General features: G+C 41.7%; 1 protein-coding gene across 1 annotated transcript in view; it reads left to right on the forward strand.

Annotated features, from left to right (window-relative positions):
• Nucleotides 1-638: 638 nt before the first annotated feature.
• LOC124038615 (polypeptide N-acetylgalactosaminyltransferase 2-like) overlaps nucleotides 639-18,479 on the forward strand; it is a 128,515-nt gene continuing 110,674 nt past the window's right edge. The window contains exon 1 of the mRNA XM_046354677.1: nucleotides 639-880. Coding sequence (XP_046210633.1) covers nucleotides 785-880 — 96 coding nt within the window. The 5' untranslated portion in view covers nucleotides 639-784. The remainder of the gene's footprint in view (nucleotides 881-18,479) is intronic.

The raw sequence follows: 18,479 nt of genomic DNA on the forward strand, positions 1-18,479 counted from the left end.
CTGTAATTTTGTAAATGCCGGCTGTATACGGCAAGACTCATCATTTGCCTCGTTCAAGTGCTAGTCGAACTAGGTAACTCGGAAATCTCTAATTTTTTAAACTGGTTGTAGTTATTACACGTGACGCATTGAACAAATCAGCAAGTTGGACATTTCCGAGTTTCCTAGTTCCGAATAGCATAGGAACGCGACAATTCACCCACATTTCGTCCAAATCTGGCCAGTGCACTTTCCTCTCTAAAATATCGCGTTTGACTGACATACGAATAAGCGAACATACCAACGAATAACGTATGGACGGAAACGGATCCACAGTTCCCTCCCCGATTTCATCGTGGGGGACAGTGAACAACATAACCCTCTCTGTTACTCTTATATTATGGATTACAATACCATATACACAGGCCGCAGGGTCCGCTTAATATGTTACACAAACTGGGTCGTTTGAAAATCCGCGGCGACAATGTTGCAGAAGCTAAAATGATGAATTCACGAATACATCGACACAATACTGCAACAATGTTTCTTCTGTCAATGTCAAGAACGCTTGCGGAGCGACAAACGTACCAACCCCCATCACTCCTCCTTCCATGGAGCGTGATTGGATTAGAGACGGCCTTTCCCCTCTAACCTCGTGATGTTGGCTGTTTCCTGCTTTTTCTGCTGGACTGCCAAAACTGCACTGAATATTGCTCGTCGATAGCAGGCACACAGCTCGGATATAGGACGCTTTAATCAAAGCATAAGGCTATCGGACATTTATTTCACATTCAAACAGACAGCAATGCGAAGGAAATCGAGAATGTTACTATGCTTCGCGATCCTCTGGGTGCTTGGCATAGCATATTATTTCTATTCGGGAACAACGTTAAATCGAAAGGTATGTTAACCCCCGACACTTTTTGCTCTTATTGAAAATGCATCAGGGGTGTATTCATTACGTCAATTCTGCTGCAAAACGTTTCTTAAATGGAACGAAGCGATTTGCGACCTAACTGAATTTGTCCAACATACTTAAGTTTTTCTCTGTTTGATTCCGTTTGGTTCTTAAACGGTAAATCGTTAACGTAATAAATACACCCCATAGCTCGCTTTCAGGAGATTTTAGTCCGTGGAATCCTTTCAAGACTAAAGCAAAAAATACTGTGAAGATGTTTAACAAGTGGCTATTTTGATATGCGGTTTATATTATGAAATATTATATTGTTCCAAAATCTGTTTCCATCATCAACTAGATTATTTTAATTTGCTTGAAAAGAGGGATATAGTTCTTGTATGATTTGAACGTTGCTCTGTCTGGTATCGTATAATTTTGCTGTGATTGAATAGCTGGGCGGTTGTAAACACTTTATGAAGAGCTGCGTTTCACGTACACACAGCTTACTTATTCGACTATTTATGAAGACCACAACAGTGAAGTATATCTGCTACAAATACTTCATTGTTGAAATATATTCCCCCGCTATACTGGCAGGAAATGTATAGGCTACATTGTAACAAAATATGCCAACCTTATGGGTCCGTCTACCGTTGTTAAAAACCCTGCTTATTTATGGTCATATAATTTCAATTAAGGAATAGGCCTGTAGTATATAGCCTAAGAACTATAGTTCTCTCCCAAGCCTTTCATTCTTATTTCTCTGTTACCTTAATATACAGGATTGACGAGGTCAAACACGTCACTTACAGTTGTTGTCCTTTCAGCAAAAATATGAGTGTTTTTATCATGTAACCAACCCCAGTGATAACACCAACCTCTTAAACGCTCCTCTTGTCATTTTGTGATCAGTCATTATGTCCCTTACATTTGACATTAGGCTGATAGTTGGTGCAGCTAGATAAGGACTCATGGGCATTCTGATTTGATTAACAAAGGCCTAATCTCCAGTTATCAGCGAGCAGTTACCCATTTCCCTGGCGAGTACGAGGCAGTGGGACGCCTCAAGGCCAAATCACAGGGTATCTCTCACAACGACGCTGCTGAGCTAAACTCAAATAGGGGTGATAAAGTTGCCGCTGGTATGCTTCCTGTGGGAAGGGGGCATCTGATGTCTGACTTTTCTTATGGAGGGAGATGAGCCTGCAAAAGAATGCACTTTCATTGTTTTTCTATCCATGTGTTAGACAAGCTATATCTACAGTTAGGCCTACAGCTGTAGGCCTATCTGAGCTGTCTGTCTGTGATTTCGGTAGATGCTGCTTTGCATTGTTGCAGGAGAACAACAGTAATAGGAGACCACGATGGTTGAGAGCGCAACAGCATTATGCTTCCTCCTGCTACTCCAGACTGGAACCCTCTGTTTTGGACTGTTTACAGGCTCCTGCTACTGCAGACTGGAACCCTCTGTTTTGAACTGTTTACAGGCTCCTGCTACTGCAGACTGGAACCCTCTGTTTTGAACTGTTTACAGGCTCCTGCTACTGCAGACTGGAACCCTCTGTTTTGAACTGTTTACAGGCTCCTGCTACTGCAGACTGGAACCCTCTGTTTTGGACTGTTTACAGGCTCCTGCTACTGCAGACTGGAACCCTCTGTTTTGAACTGTTTACAGGCTCCTGCTACTGCAGACTGGAACCCTCTGTTTTGAACTGTTTACAGGCTCCTGCTACTGCAGACTGGAACCCTCTGTTTTGAACTGTTTACAGGCTCCTGCTACTGCAGACTGGAACCCTCTGTTTTGAACTGTTTACAGGCTCCTGCTACTGCAGACTGGAACCCTCTGTTTTGAACTGTTTACAGGCTCCTGCTACTGCAGACTGGAACCCTCTGTTTTGGACTGTTTACAGGCTCCTGCTACTGCAGACTGGAACCCTCTGTTTTGGACTGTTTACAGGCTCCTGCTACTGCAGACTGGAACCCTCTGTTTTGGACTGTTTACAGGCACTTTGAGATTTATTTTAAACTGCAAAACCCTTACGTACCACTGCACTTTGTATACCAGGGTTGGCTGTCCTTCTCTAGTCACTCGTAGGCACGGGTATACTTTTATTTACACAGCCTTTACGTACCACTGCACTTTGTATACCAGGGTTGGCTGGCCTTCTCTAGTCACTCGTAGGCTCAGGCACGGGTATACTTTTATTTACAAAGCCTTTACGTACCACTGCACTTTGTATACCAGGGTTGGCTGGCCTTCTCTAGTCACTCGTAGGCTCAGTCACTGGTATACTTTTATTTACAAAGCCTTTACGTACCACTGCACTTTGTATACCAGGGTTGGCTGGCCTTCTCTAGTCACTCGTAGGCTCAGGCACTGGTATACTTTTATTTACAAAGCAATTTTGGGTTTACTACCTTTTGTATTTGGGCATTTTTATTGTTCAGAAATGTGGCGGGTCGTCTCTTCGTTCGCTGGACTTTATCCTTCTAACTGTTCCAAATGTCCCAACTGAATTTGGTAAAAGGGCTTTTATGTACTCTGCGCTATCGTCTTGGAACACCTTACAAAATACTTTTAAACTGGAAGAACTTGTCCCAATTGGTATTTTTAAATTACTAATGAGTGATCTTACATTTACATTACATTTAAGTCATTTAGCAGACGCTCTTATCCAGAGCGACTTACAAATTGGTGCATTCACCTTATGACATCCAGTAGAACAGTCACTTTACAATAGTGCATCTAAATCTTAAAGGGGGGGAGGGTGGGTGAGAAGGATTACTTATCCTATCCTAGGTATTCCTTAAAGAGGTGGGGTTTCAGGTGTCTCCGGAAGGTGGTGATTGACTCCGCTGTCCTGGCGTCGTGAGGGAGTTTGTTCCACCATTGGGGGGCCAATTAGGTCAGGGAATCTTGAGACTGATTCCCTGACCTGTCAATGTTTTTAATTTGTTGTTTTTGATTTTGTTATACTCGTGTGAATTCTATGCTTTTTACTAGATTACTTGTAGTTTTTCATGTTGTTTGTCTGTAATTTTTGTAATGACTTGGTGCTGCCTATCTTGGCCAGGACACTCTTGAAAAAGAGATTTTAAATCTCAATGAGACCTTCCTGGTTAAATAAAGGTTAAATCAATTTTTAAAATCATGTGTGTATTTCAATTGGACAATACACTTATATGAAAAATTGTAGTCATTTAGCAGGGGCTGTTTTCCAGACCGATTTACAGGAACACTTAGGGTTAAGTACCTTGCTCAAGGGCGGTCTTAGGCACTGCATCTCAGTGCTAGGGGTGTCACTACAGACCCTGGTTCGATTCCAGGCTGTATCACAACTGGCCATGATTGGGAATCCCACAGGGCGGTACACAATTGGCCGAGCGTCATTAGGGTTTGGCCGGGGTATGCAGTCATTGTAAATAATAATTTGTTCTTAATTAACTGACTTGCCTATTAAAGTAAAAACATATTTTAAAAGGGCACATCGATAGATGTTTCACTTAGTCTGCTTTGCGATTCGAACCAGCGACCTTTCAGTTACTGGCCCAACGCTCTTAACCACTAGGCTAACTGATACTTTTTTGCCTCTTACAGTGAATGGTGTGATTGAATGTACATCAGACGTTCAGGCTTCTGTCTGTACTCACAGCTCAGGAGGCCTCTGTAACTATTTAAATATAATCAAATTTATTGCTCTCCACCGAGCAAGTTCTTGTTTACAGACATTTTACCCAAAACGTCTCCCAGACATTTACAGTTTCAACCCAACACTTTCACTTTGGAGACTTAACATGATAACCTAAACAGAGAAAATTGCTGCCTTGAACTGACTGAGTAAACTATATACTGAAAGGCCTTAAATTAGGCCTCTATGCAGTCATGCAGGTTGGAGGTCGTCAGTGTTTAGCAGCCAGGTCGGATGATGGATGCTTTCCCGACCTGTCATATTATTGTATTCGGAGCTGCTGCGGCTTGGTGAGAATGCACTCACTGGACTTGTATGGTAACCAGATTGGCAGCTTTTATCTCTGGCTCCAATGTGTTTGATCTGATCTCCGCTCTGCAACACAATTATTGACAAGCTGGTTGTTCTGCTCTGGCTCAGCGGACAACATTGTAGCTGCGCCTGCGAGTGTGAATGGCCATGCTGTGCTTCCTCAGCTTTTTAAATCAAAGCTCTCTTTGGAATAATAATGAATTAAAGCATTGGGAAGTGTACATAAAATATCAAGTGTGTTTTAAAGCAGAGGGAGAGTTTCTTCATTCTCTGCTGATGTCATAATTGATAATCCTCAGATTACATTTTGTTCCGTTTTGAACAGCTCACTGGATGTTTGATTCATTTTCTGAAATAATATTTGTAATAATAATAACTGTATTCATTCACAAATGTATTCTGATATTTGAGTGTTCCTAGTAGAGGTTGACCCATTATGATTTTTCAACGCCGATACTGATTTATTGGAGGATCATAAAAACCGATACCGATTTAAATGGCCGATTTTACAATTACAACAATACTGAATGAACACTTATTTTAACTTAATATAATACATCAATAAAATCAATTTAGCCTCAAGTAAATAATGAAACATGTTCAATTTGGTTAAAATAATGCAAAAACAAAGTGTTGGAGAAGAAAGTAAAAGTGCAATATGTTCCATGTAAAATATGTGCCATGTAAGAAAGCTAATGTTTCAGTTCCTTGCTCAGAACATGAGAACATATGAAAGCTGGTGGTTCCTTTTAACATGAGTCTTGCAAGTTTTAGGTTGTAGTTATTATAGGAATTATAGGACTATTTCCCTCTATACCATTTGTATTTCATTAACCTTTGACTATTGGATGTTCTTATAGGCACTTTAGTTTTGCCAGTGTAACGTTATAGCTTCCGTCCCTCTCCTCACTCCTCCCTGGGCTCGAACCAGCAACACACCGACAATTAGCGCGCGCTAACTAGCTAGCCATTTCACTTCAGTTACACGAGCGTCATCTCGGGAGTTGATAGGCTTGAAGTCATAAACAGTGCAATGCTTGATGCACAACGAAGAGCTGCTGGCAAAACGCACGAAAGTACTGTTTGAATGAATGTTTACTCGCCTGCTTCTGCCTACCACCGCTCAGGCAGATACTTGTATGCTCAGTCAGATTATATGCAACGCAGGATATGCTAGATAATATCTAGTAATATCACCAACCATGTTTAGTTAACTAGTGATTATGATTTATTGTTTTTTATAAGATAAGTTTAATGCTAGCAAGCAACTTACCTTGGCTTACTGCATTCGCTTAACAGGCAGCCTCCTTTTGGAGTGCAACGAGAGCGAGGCAAGTCGTTATTGCATTGGACTAGTTAAGGGTGCAAGACGGGATCCCCCGAGCTGACAATGTGAAAATCTGTCGTTCTGCCCCTGAACAAGGCAGTTAACCCACTGTTCCTAGGCCGTCATTGGAAATAAAAATGTGTTCTTAACTGATTTACCTAGTTAAATAAAGGTATAAAATCTGCAAATATAGATTTCCGATTGTTATGAATTTGAAATCGGCCCTAATTAATCGGCCATTTCGGTTAATCGGTCGACCTCTTGTTCCTAGTCCTCCTGGATTACTATTCCCTCGGTCAGAGCCAACACCCAGTCCCTGGATTACTATTCCCTCGGTCAGAGCCAACACCTAGTCCTCCTGGATTACTATTCCCTCGGTCAGAGCCAACACCCAGTCCTCCTGGATTACTATTCCCTCGGTCAGAGCCAACACCCAGTCCTCCTGGATTACTATTCCCTCGGTCAGAGCCAACACCCAGTCCTCCTGGATTACTATTCCCTCGGTCAGAGCCAACACCTAGTCCTCCTGGATTACTATTCCCTCGGTCAGAGCCAACACCCAGTCCTCCTGGATTACTATTCCCTCGGTCAGCATATGAATAATTTTGTGGAAATGATGCTAGGTTGTTGTCTCTTACCACCACTCCCACTGTTTATCTTTAGCCTACCTGTGAGGGGAAATGTGTTGTCATGTGGAGAGCACATTGCTTTTGATGCCCCTGCTCTATCCTGACCTTTGCCTTGTATGTGGTTTAACATGGAGCCAGAAAGTGTTTAGAGAGCATTCCAGGCCCTTCCAGCTTCTGCCCTTTTGATCCAGCAGAGCGATCCCTGATCTAATATTGACTATGCTGAATAAAGATGGACTGGATGGGCCCGTTGATCACAAAGTGTGAAACCCCAAGTTAAATCTCTCCCCTGCTCTGCTCCTGATCAGCAGGAACTACTGTTTTTGTGGGTTGTTGTCTACTTGTATTTATCCTGTGTGTGTTGCTCTGACAGTTGAAGTCGGAAGTTTACATACACTTAGGTTGGAGTCATTAAAACTCGTTGTTCAACCACTCCACAAATGTATTGTTAAAAAACTATTGTTTTGGCAAGTCTGTTAGGACATCTACTTTGTGCATGACACAGGTAATTTTCCCAACAATTGTTTACAGACAGATTATTTCACTTATAATTCACTGTTTCACAATTCCAGTGGGTCAGAAGTTTACATACACTGAGTTAACTGCTTGGAAAATGCCAGAAAATGCCATGGCTTTAGAAGCTTCCGATAGGCTTATTGACATCATTTAAGTCAGTTGGAGGCGTACCAGTGGATGTATTTCAAGGCCTACCGTCAAACTCGGTGCCTCTTTGCTTGACATCATGGGAAAATAAAAACAAATCAGCCAAGACCTCAGAAAATATATTGTAGACCTCCACAAGTCTGGTTCATCCTTGAGGGAAATTTCCAAATGCCTGACGGTACCACGTTTATCTGTAAAACAATAGTATGCAAGTATAAACACCATGGGACCACGCAGCCGCCATACCGCTCAGGAAGAAACGTGTTCGGTCTCCTAGAGATTAACGTAATTTGGTGCAAAAAGTGCAAATCAATCCCAGAACAACAGCAAAGGACCTTGTGAAGATGCTGGAGGAAACGGGTACAAAAGTATCTATATCCACAGTAAAACAAGTCCTATATCGACAACCTGAAAGGCCGCTCAGCAAGGAAGAAGCCACTGATCCAAAACCGCCATTAAAAGCCAGACTACCATTTGCAACTGCACATGGGGACAAAGATCGTACTTTTTGGAAAAATGTCCTCTCGTCTGATGAAACAAAAATAGAACTGGTTGGCCATACTGACCATTGTTATGTTTGGAGCAAAAAGGGGGAGGCTTGCAAGCCGAAGAAGACTAGCCCAACCGTGAAGCACGGGGGTGGCAGCATCATGTTGTGGGAGTGCTTTGCTGGTGCACTTCACAATATAGAGATGGCAGGAAAATTATGTGGATATATTGAAGCAACATCTCAAGATGTCAGTCAGGAAGTTAAAGCTTGGTCGCAAATGTGTCTTCCAAATGGACAATGACCCCAAGCATACTTCCAAAGTTGTGGCAAAATAGCTTAAGGACAACAGTCAAGGTATTGGAGTGGCCATCACAATCCACACCTCAATCCTATAGAAAATGTGTGGGCAGAACTGAAAAAGCGTGTGCGAGCAGGGAGGTCTACAATCCTGACTCAGTTACACCAGCTCTGTCAGGAGGAATGGGCCAAAATTCCCTGAACTTATTGTGGAAGGCTACCCAAAATGTTTCACCCAAGTTAATTTAACGGCAATACTACCAAATACTAATTGAGTATATGTACATTTCTGACCCACTGGGAATGTGATGAAAGAATAAAAGCTTAAATAAATCATTTTCTCTATTCCAACATTTCACATTCTTAAAATAGTGGTGATACTAACTGACCTAAGGGGGGGACTTTTTACTAGGATTAAATGTCAGGAATTGTGAAAAACTGAATGTATATGTATTTGGCTAAGGTGTATATAAACTTCCTACTTCAACTGTATCTGTTTCCTGGCTAAGCCATATAAATGTACCTAGTTTGGAGCTGATCTGTCTTGTTGCAGTGCTTGAGGAGCTCCACTGATGTACGTAACAGTCAGTGTTTTTCCATGATTGTTTTGTTCGATAGGGTGGTTTGGGTGCTTGGAGCTCGTCACCTCCAGCAGTGGTAATACTCAGTGCCATGACGAGGAAAGGAGCCTACTCTGAAATAATTTTCCACTGTGAGCTTTTAAATTATGACTTTTATTATGACTTTCTGACTTTTTCCTCTTCTGGGGAATATATAACTTGTGAGAAATATGTAACTGATCTTTCTATGGGTCCATGAAAGATGAAAAATGCTATTTGTTTTAATGATTGAGACAGTTGGTTAGGCATACAGTGTTTTGACAAGTACCACTACTTCTGAATGGAGACATTTGACAAGGCGAAGACAAAAGAGAGGGATGAATGCTGCTTTGAGTGGTGAAATGTTTATGCAGCTTATTAGCCGTAGTCATTACATTCTGAATTGCAAATGCTTCACCACCATATATTTCTGTCAAGGGAGCCAGAGGCTGTTTGGGCAAAACCCCACTGGTCTGCGCTGCCCAGTACACAATGGCTCCATTTTCCATAGGACCTGTCGATATAAAGCTCCAGTACACCACAGGCATGTGAGGAATTGCGTTGACTCTCGCAATAAAGCATAGGACACATTCATTACTGATGGATTACATTACAGGTCATGAGTGGAAATCAAGTCCAATTAATGTAATGACTAAAGAGTAGGCACACCAGTCTGAATTATGGTCAAAGAAATACATTTCCTCAATGCTTACTCCATTTTTCATTTGGTCATCTTTGATTTCCTGATAAGGTTTACAATACTCTGTCAAGTCTATTCTAGTGATGAAGTATTAACATAATGCTTTCCAACGCTTAGTCTCTCTGTAGAACAGGAGGCAGTAAAACCGCTTGGACACACATGGTTGTAATACTTGGATAAGTAAGATTGTCTCCCTGACAGTATTATGTCTAACAAGGTGCAGATGTGCTCAAGCCACCGTACAGCCTGTAAGACAGTAATATGACTCTGAAGGGACTGGCCAGGGATGGTACCAGCAGGAATGTGTACTTTGGCATGAGGACTTCTAACACACAGGCCATCCTCACTACTCTGCTGACTAAACAGGGGTTTCCTTCTGGGCTTGAACTGTTTATGTGTAGAGGGAGGGCTACTGCCCTGAAAGGTTTCACACTTTCTGTTTGGATTTATTGGCCCTCTGTCAAGTGTGAACATTGTGACTCTTTGTAACCAACTTGTTCTCAGCTTTGACAAAACAATCTCATGTGTTTGAGAGACTGCACTTCCCAGAAGAGTTTGGGATTGTGTGAAGAGCACAGGTCAGGAGTGGTTCTGAGGACGACCAACACTAACTGGAATAGAGCCTCTTTGTGCTTTTAATGAAAGTGCTGCTGTCTCAGATTTGCCTTAAGATCCTGTTTCAATTTATTTTCCTTGGGCTAATCATGTTTTATGGAAGAGGGCAGATCCCATTTTTACCCTTCTTCAACAATGTGCTTTGTTTTATTGGAAGGATGAACAATGGATTTGCCAGTAGAATTTTAGCGTTATTGGGTTTTCTGGATTTTTTTGAGTTTACAAATACTCCCCAGCTCTGCTTTTGCATAATTGATATTCAGATTTCCATTTGCTGTCTGTGGATGTTCCCTCTCACTGTGATTGGAACAGAATGCACCCATTACATTCTAACACTCATGGCGTACTGCTCCTGTCCCATGCCCATATACACATTTTGATGCCCTCTGTAGATCTGGGGGAACAGGGTCTACCTCGCCTACCTACCAGATGCTGAAGATCTATGAGGACAAAAGTCTATTTGTATATAGCTTGAGTTACTTATTACCTTGTATAGCTTGAGTTACTTATTACAATCGGTCAATCCTATAGTATTTAAGAAAATTAATGTGTGCAGTTATTGTATGAGTGAGGTTTAGAGACAGTGTTTCTTAACTTTGTAAAAAGTGGAGTTGGGTTTCGTTTCCTTCCTTTACAGCAGTAAGTGATTGTTTTACAACCCCAGTGCCCTGCCCAGGTCTAAGTTTCAGATGACACTCATAAATTTGCTTGTTGCCTTAGACACAACAAAATCACTGTTTGAAGAACATTGTCAGTTCCAGGTCTTATTGGAAATGTACAGGCTCACAGGCAAAGCCTAAGGGAAGACATGACCCTAACAGTGTTGGCTTGTCTTAGTGTACCACTGTGGAAATCTAGAACAACCAAGGCCATGCAGATGAGGAACAAATGTGAACAAAGCCACTATAAATGTGGTGTGTTTATTGACATCTGTGGGAATTAACTTTTGACTGAGGCATAAGGCAACTGTTCAATAGTTTGGAGTTGTTCAGAAGACTAGAACTCATTGTAGTTGTTGTATCTCTTGCCGCTGTGGTCTTTTAATTTGGGTAAAACCTGTTTTAAGACTTGAGTCATACCAGAACTATGACTCTGATGGCATCCTCCCCTTTTAATCACACTGCCTTCAGAAAGTATTCATACCCCTTGACTTATTCCACATTTTGTTGTGGAACTGTGTTACTGTTTAAAATATATGTTTCTCTCACCCATCTACACACACTACCCCATAATGACAGTGAAAACATGTTTAAAAAAAAAAAAACTTTTGCAAATGTGTTAAATTAAACACAGAAAATTAAATGAGATAAGTATTCACACCCCAGAATCGATACATGTTAGAATCACCTTTGGCAGCGACTACAGCTGAGTTTTTCTGGGAAAGTCTCTGAGATCTTTTCACACCTGGATTGTACAACATTTCCCATTATTCTTTCAAAATTCTTCAAGCTCTGTCAAATTTGTTAATTGTTGCTAGACAACCATTTTCAGGGCTTTCCATAGTTGCATATCTGCTAGAAAATCTAACCCGGCCACTCAGGAACATCCACTCTCTTGGTAGCAACTCCAGAGTAGATTTGGCCTTGTGTTTTATCTTATTATCCTGCTGAAAAGTGACTCAATCACCCAGTGTCTGGTGGAATGCAGACTGAATCAGGTTTTCCTCTAGGATTTTGCCTGTGCTTGGCTCCATTCCGTATTTTAAAAAAATCCTGACTTAGTCCCCTGCTCGGGGACCTTACAGATAATTGCGTGTGTGGGGTACAGAGATAGTCATTTTAAAAAATCCTGTTAAACACTATTGTTGAACAGCATAAGTCCATGCAACTTATGTGACTTGTTAAGCACATTTCTACTCAAGAACTTATTTAGGCTTGGAGTTGAATACTTAAGGCATTTCAGCTTTTCATTTTTTATTAATTGGAAAAATAAAATAAAAAACATAATTCCACTTTGACATTATGGGGTATTATTTGTCTAAGTCTATATTTAATCTATTTTTAAATTCAGGCTGTAACAACAAAATGTGGAACAGTCAAGGGATGTGAATTCTTTCTGAATGCTCTGTAGCTAGTACTGTACATACCCTGTTTTACCTGATTTTACTTTGTAAACTTTAAAATATTACCTTTAACATATTGGCAAATGAGAAATGATTAGAACATTTTTTGTCAAGGTTGTTAGTTGTCTATGTCAATTCTCTGTGCAGGCTACTATTTTATCAATTTAAGTTGTCAACCACTGAAAGCAAGGCACATTGATAATACGTACAGCACTTGTCACTAGTTTGGACACACCCACACATTCAAGGGTTTTTCTGTATTTTTACTATTTGCCACATTGTAGAATAATAGTTTTCTTAACTATGAAATAATACATGGAATCATGTATTAACCAAAAAAGTGTTAAACAAATCCAAATACATTTTAGATTCTTCAAAGTAGCCACCCTTTGCCTTGATGACAGCTTTGCACACTCTTGGCATTCTCTCAAACAGCTTCACCTGGAATGACAGTCTTGAAGGAGTTCCCACATATGCTGAGCACTTGTTGGTGGCTTTTCCTGCGGTCCAACTCATCCCAAACCATCTGTGGCGTACGGCATTAACATCAAATAGCCCCTGTGATATGCAACTCTTCAGGGAAGTTAGGAACCAATACACACAGGCAGTTAGGAAAGCAAAGGCTAGTTTTTTCAAACAAAAATTTGCATCCTGCAGCACAAACTCAAAAAATGTTCTGAGACACTGTAAAATTCATGGAGAATAAGAGCACCTCATCCCAGCTGCCCACTGCACTGAGGCGAGGAAACACTGTCCCTACTGATACATCCACAATAATTGAGAATTTCAATAAGCATTTCTCTATGGCTGGCCATGCTTTCCACCTGGCTACCCCTACCCCGGTCAACTGCCCTGCACCCCGACAGCATCTTGCCCAAGCCTCCCCCATTTTCCCCTTTCTCCCCTACAAATCAGCAGGGCTAGATTATCTGGACCCTCTCTTTCTGAACTTATCAGCTGAAATTGTTGCAACCCCTATTGCTAGCCTATTCAACCTCTCTTTCATTTTGTCTGAGATCCCCAAAGATTGGAAAGCTGCCGCGGTCATCCCACTCTTCAAAGTGGGAGACACTGTAGACCTATATCTATCCTACCCTGCCTTTCTAAGGTCTTCGAAAGCCAAGTTAACAAACAGATCACCGACCATTTCAAATCCCACCGTACCTTCTCCACTATGCAATCTGGTTTCCAAGCTGGTCATGGGTGCACCTCAGCCAGGCTCAAGGTCCTAAACGAGATCATAACCGCCATTGATAAGAGACAATACTGTGCAGCCGTATTCATTGACCTGGCTAAGGCTTTCGACTCCATCAATCACAACATTCTTATCGGCAGACTCAACAACCTTGGTTTCTCAAATGACTGTCTCGCCTGATTCACCAACTACTTCTCAGAGTTCAGTGTTTCAAATCGGTGAGCCTGTTGTCCGGACCCCCCTGATCCACCTCTACGCAGACAACACCATTCTGTATACTTCTGGACCTTCTTTGGACACTGTGTTAACTAACCTCCAGACGAGCTTCAATGCCATACAACTCTCGTCCCGTGGCCTCCAACTGCTCTTAAATGCAAGTAAAACTAAATGCATGCTCTTCAACCGATTGCTGCCTGCACTTGCCCACCCATCTATCACTACTCTGGACGGATCTGACTTAGAATATGTGGACTACTACAAATACCTACAGTGAGGGAGGACAAGTATTTGACACCCTGCTGATTTGGTATGTTTGCCCACTTACAAATAAATGATCCGTCTATAATTTTAATGGTAGGTTTATTTGAACAGTGAGAGACAGAATAACAACAACAAAATCCATAAAAACGCATGTCAAAAATGTTACAAAAATTGATTTGCATTTTAATGAGGGAAATAAGTATTTGACCCACTCTCAATCAGAAAGATTACTGGCTCCCAGGTGTCTTTTATACAGGTAACGAGCTGAGATTAGGAGCATACTCTTAAAGGGAGTGCTCCTAATCTCAGTTTGTTACCTGTATAAAAGACACCTGTCAATAGAAGCAATCAATCAATCAGATTGCAAACTCTCCACCATGGCCAAGACCAAAGAGCTCTCCAAGGATGTCAGGGACAAGATTGTAGACCTACACAAGGCTGGAATGGGCTACAATACCATCGCCAAGCAGCTTGGTGAGGTGACAAAAGTTGGCGCTAATATTCGCAAATAGAAGAAACACAAGAACTGTCAATCTCCCTAGGCCTGGGGCTCCAACTCGTGGAGTTGCAATGCTCATGAGAATGGTGAGGAATCAGCCCAGAACTACACAGGAGGATCTTGTCAATGATCTCAAGGCAGCTGGGACCATAGTCACCAAGAAAACAATTGGTAACACACTACGCTGTGAAGGACTGAAATCCTGCAGCGCCCGCAAGGTCCCCCTGCTCAAAAAAGCACATACATGACCTTCTGAAGTTTGCGAATGAACATCTGAATGATTCCGCGGACAATTGGGTGAATGTGCTGTGGTCAGATGAGACCAATATGGAGCTCTTTGGCATCAACTCAACTAGCCGTGTTTGGAGGAGGAGGAATGCTGCCTATGACCCCAAGAACACCATCCCCACCGTCAAACATGGAGGTGGAAACATTATCCTTTGGGGTTTTTTTCTGCTAAGGAGATAGGACAACTTCACCGCATCAAAGGGCTGATGGACGGGGCCATGTTCGGTCAAATCTTGGGTCTGAACCTCCTTTCCTCAGCCAGGGCATTGAAAATGGGTCGTGGATGGGTATTCCAGCATGACAATGACCCAAAACACACGGCCAAGGTAACAAAGGAGTGGCTCAAGAAAAGCACATTAAGGTCCTGGAGTGGCCTAGCCAGTCTCCAGACCTTAATCCCATAGAAAATCTGTGGAGGGATCTGAAGGTTCGAGTTGCCAAACGTCAGCCTCGAAACCTTAATGACTTGGAGAAGATCTACAAAGAGGAGTGGGACAAAATCCCTCCGGAGATGTGTGCAAACCTGGTGGCCAACTACAAAAAACGTCTGACCTCTGTGATTGCCAACAAGAGTTTTGTCATCAAGTACTAAGTCATGTTTTGCAGAGGGGTCAAGTACTTATTTCCCTCATTAAAATGCAAATCAATTTATAACATTTTTGACATGCGTTTTTCTGGATTTTGTTGTTCTGTCTCTCACTGTTCAAATAAACCTACCATTAACATTATAGACTGATTATTTCTTCGTCAGTGGGCAAACATACAAAATCAGCAGGGGATCAAATACTTTTTTCCCTCACTGTAGGTGTCTGGTTAGACTGTGAACTCTCTTTCCAAACTCCCATTAAGCATCTCCAATCCAAAATTAAATCTAAACTCGGCTTCCTATTTCGTAACAATGCATCCTTCACTCATGCTGCCAGACATACCCTCGTAAAACTGACTATCCTGCCTATCCTTGACTTCAGCGTTGTCATTTACAAAATAGACTGCATCCAGTTGCTTAGTGTTGGAGGCTATCACAGTGCCATCTGTTTTGTCACCAAAGCCCCATATACTACCCACCACTGCAACCTGTATGCTCTCGTTGGCTGGCCCTTGCTTCATATTCGTCGCCAAATCCACTGGCTCCATGTCATCTAAGTCTTCGCTAGGTAAAGCCCCACCTTATCTCAGCTTATTGGTCACCATAGCAGCACCCACCTGTAGCACGTGCTCTAGCAGGTATATTTCACCGGTCACCCCCAAAGCCAATTCCTCATTTGGCCACCTTTCCTTCCAGTTCTCTGCTGCCAATAACTGGAACGAATTGCAAAAATCACTGAAGCTGGAGACCCATATCTCCCTCACTAACTTTAAGCACCAGCTGTCAGAGCAGCTCACAGATCACTGCACCTGTACATAGCCCATCTGTAAATAGCCCATCCAACTACCTCATCCCCACACGGTTATGTATTTTTTTTGCTCCTTTGCACCCGAGTGTGTCTACTTGCACCTTCGTCTTCTGCACATCTATCACTCCAGTGTTTTGTTGCTAAATTGTAATTATTTTGCCACTATGGCCTATTTATTGCCTCCCTTAGCTCATTTGCACGCTCTGTATATAAACATTTTATTCTCTATTGTGTTATTTACTGTGTGTTTGTTTATTCCATGTGTAACTCTGTTTCGGTCACAGTTGTATATGAGAACTTATTCTCAACTAGCCTACCTGGTTAAATGAAGGTGAAATAAAAAATATCTCAAAATAGGTTGAGGTCGGGTGATTGTGGAGGCCAGGTCATCTGATGCAGCACTCTGTCACTCTCCGTGGTCAAATAGCGCTTATACAACCTGGAGGTGTGTTGGGTCATTGTCCTGTTGAAAAACAATTATAGTCCCACTAAGCACAAACCAGATGGGATGGCCTATTGCTGTTGTAGCGATGCTGGTTGTGTGCCTTGAATTCTAAATAAATCACAGTTTCACCAGCAAAGCACCATCATACCACCACCTCCATGCTTCAGAGTGGGAACCACACACGCCGAGAATCTGTTCAACTGCTCTGCGTCTCACAAAGACATGGCAGTTGTAACCAATCTTAAATTTGGACTCATCAGACCAAAGTGCAGATTTCCACTGGTCTAATGTCCATTGCTCGTGTTTCTTGGCCCAAGCAAGTCTCTTATTGGTGTCCTTTTATTAGTGGTTTCTCTGGAGTCATTCGACCATGAAGGCCTGATTCATGTCTCCTCTAAACTTCCTTTCCTGTGGCAGTCCTCATGATAGCCAGTATCATCATTGCACTTCATGGTTTTTGCGACTGCACTTGAAGAAACGTTTAAAGTTCTTGATATGTTCCCTATTGACTGATATTCATGTATTAAAGTAATGATGGATTGTTGTTTCTCTTTGCTTATTTGAGCTGTTCTTGCCATAATATGGACTTGGTCTTTTACCAAACATGGCTATTTTCTTTCTACCTTGTCAGAACACAACTGATTGGCTCAAACACATTAAGTAGGAAAGACATTCCAAAAATGTACTTTTAACGAAGCACACCTGTTCATTGAAATGCATTCCAGGTGAGTACTGTACCTCATGAAGCTGTTGAGAGAATGCCAGGAGTGTGCAAAGCTATCAAGGCAATGTGTGGCTCCTTTGAAGAATCTAAAATCTAAAATATATTTTGATTTGTTTAACACTTGTTTGGTTACAACATGATTCCGTATGTGTCATTTCAGTTTTGATGTCTAATAGTAAAAATAAAGAAAAACCTTGGAGTGTGTAGGTGTACAAACGTTTGACTGATACTGTGTGTGGAATGCATGACTGGCCCTCATGCTGACTGCTGTAGGCTGTTTCTTGGAGAAAAATAACATGGCAGCCACGTGAGCCAACAGATTTGGTGGTTTTGCAGGTATTTGTCATGAGCTTTGAGTCCAAAGGCTAAAAACACTGAACAAAACCCAGAAATGGAGAGTAGCCCTAGTATTTCCGGTAAATTAAACCCCCTGTGTGGATACTATATTCTTACTGGAAGTTGAGCAAATAAAATCAAACTTTCCCTGCCTGTGATTTGTTTCATCCTTTGAAAAGGACTGAATGCTTTACAACTTCTTTATCAGGAATGACAAATAATCCCTCCTCTGGAGAAATTGAGAAGCTCTGTGTGTTTTAGGCAATTGAACATGTCTTTCCTATTCTAACAGCAAGACGCTTGCCTATTGGAGGCATGAATTGAAGACATTAAAGGACATTGACAAACACTAACTTCCAATAATTAATTTACAGAGGATACCCATGTTTGTATAACTGTGATCATACTTCATAACTCTCTTGCATTGTGTTTTTAAAGAAAGGACTGTCCGGCCGTCGATCCCAGTTGATTGGTGTTTATTCTGACGATAGACACAAGGAAGCACATTAGATGTGCAGGACAACAGGATGTTGATGGCTGTAGATTTGTGATTTGTCTGTTTAACATGGAAATAAGTGAAATAGCAGGGGCTAATGTCATTACAATTTAGAGCATGCTTACAGCAATAACATACGGAAGCTAATCCCAGGATGCCCCCAATATCTAACTGGTACCTTATACCTACAGTATACACACATAATAATAATAATAATAATAATAATAATAATAATATATGCCATTTAGCAGACGCTTTTATCCAAAGCGACTTACAGTCATGTGTGCATACATTCTACGTATTTGTGGTCCCGGGGATCGAACCCACTACCTTGGCGTTACAAGCGCCATGCTCTACCAACT

The sequence above is a fragment of the Oncorhynchus gorbuscha genome, linkage group LG06 (genome assembly GCF_021184085.1).
Source record: "Oncorhynchus gorbuscha isolate QuinsamMale2020 ecotype Even-year linkage group LG06, OgorEven_v1.0, whole genome shotgun sequence".
NCBI lineage: Eukaryota > Metazoa > Chordata > Actinopteri > Salmoniformes > Salmonidae > Oncorhynchus > Oncorhynchus gorbuscha.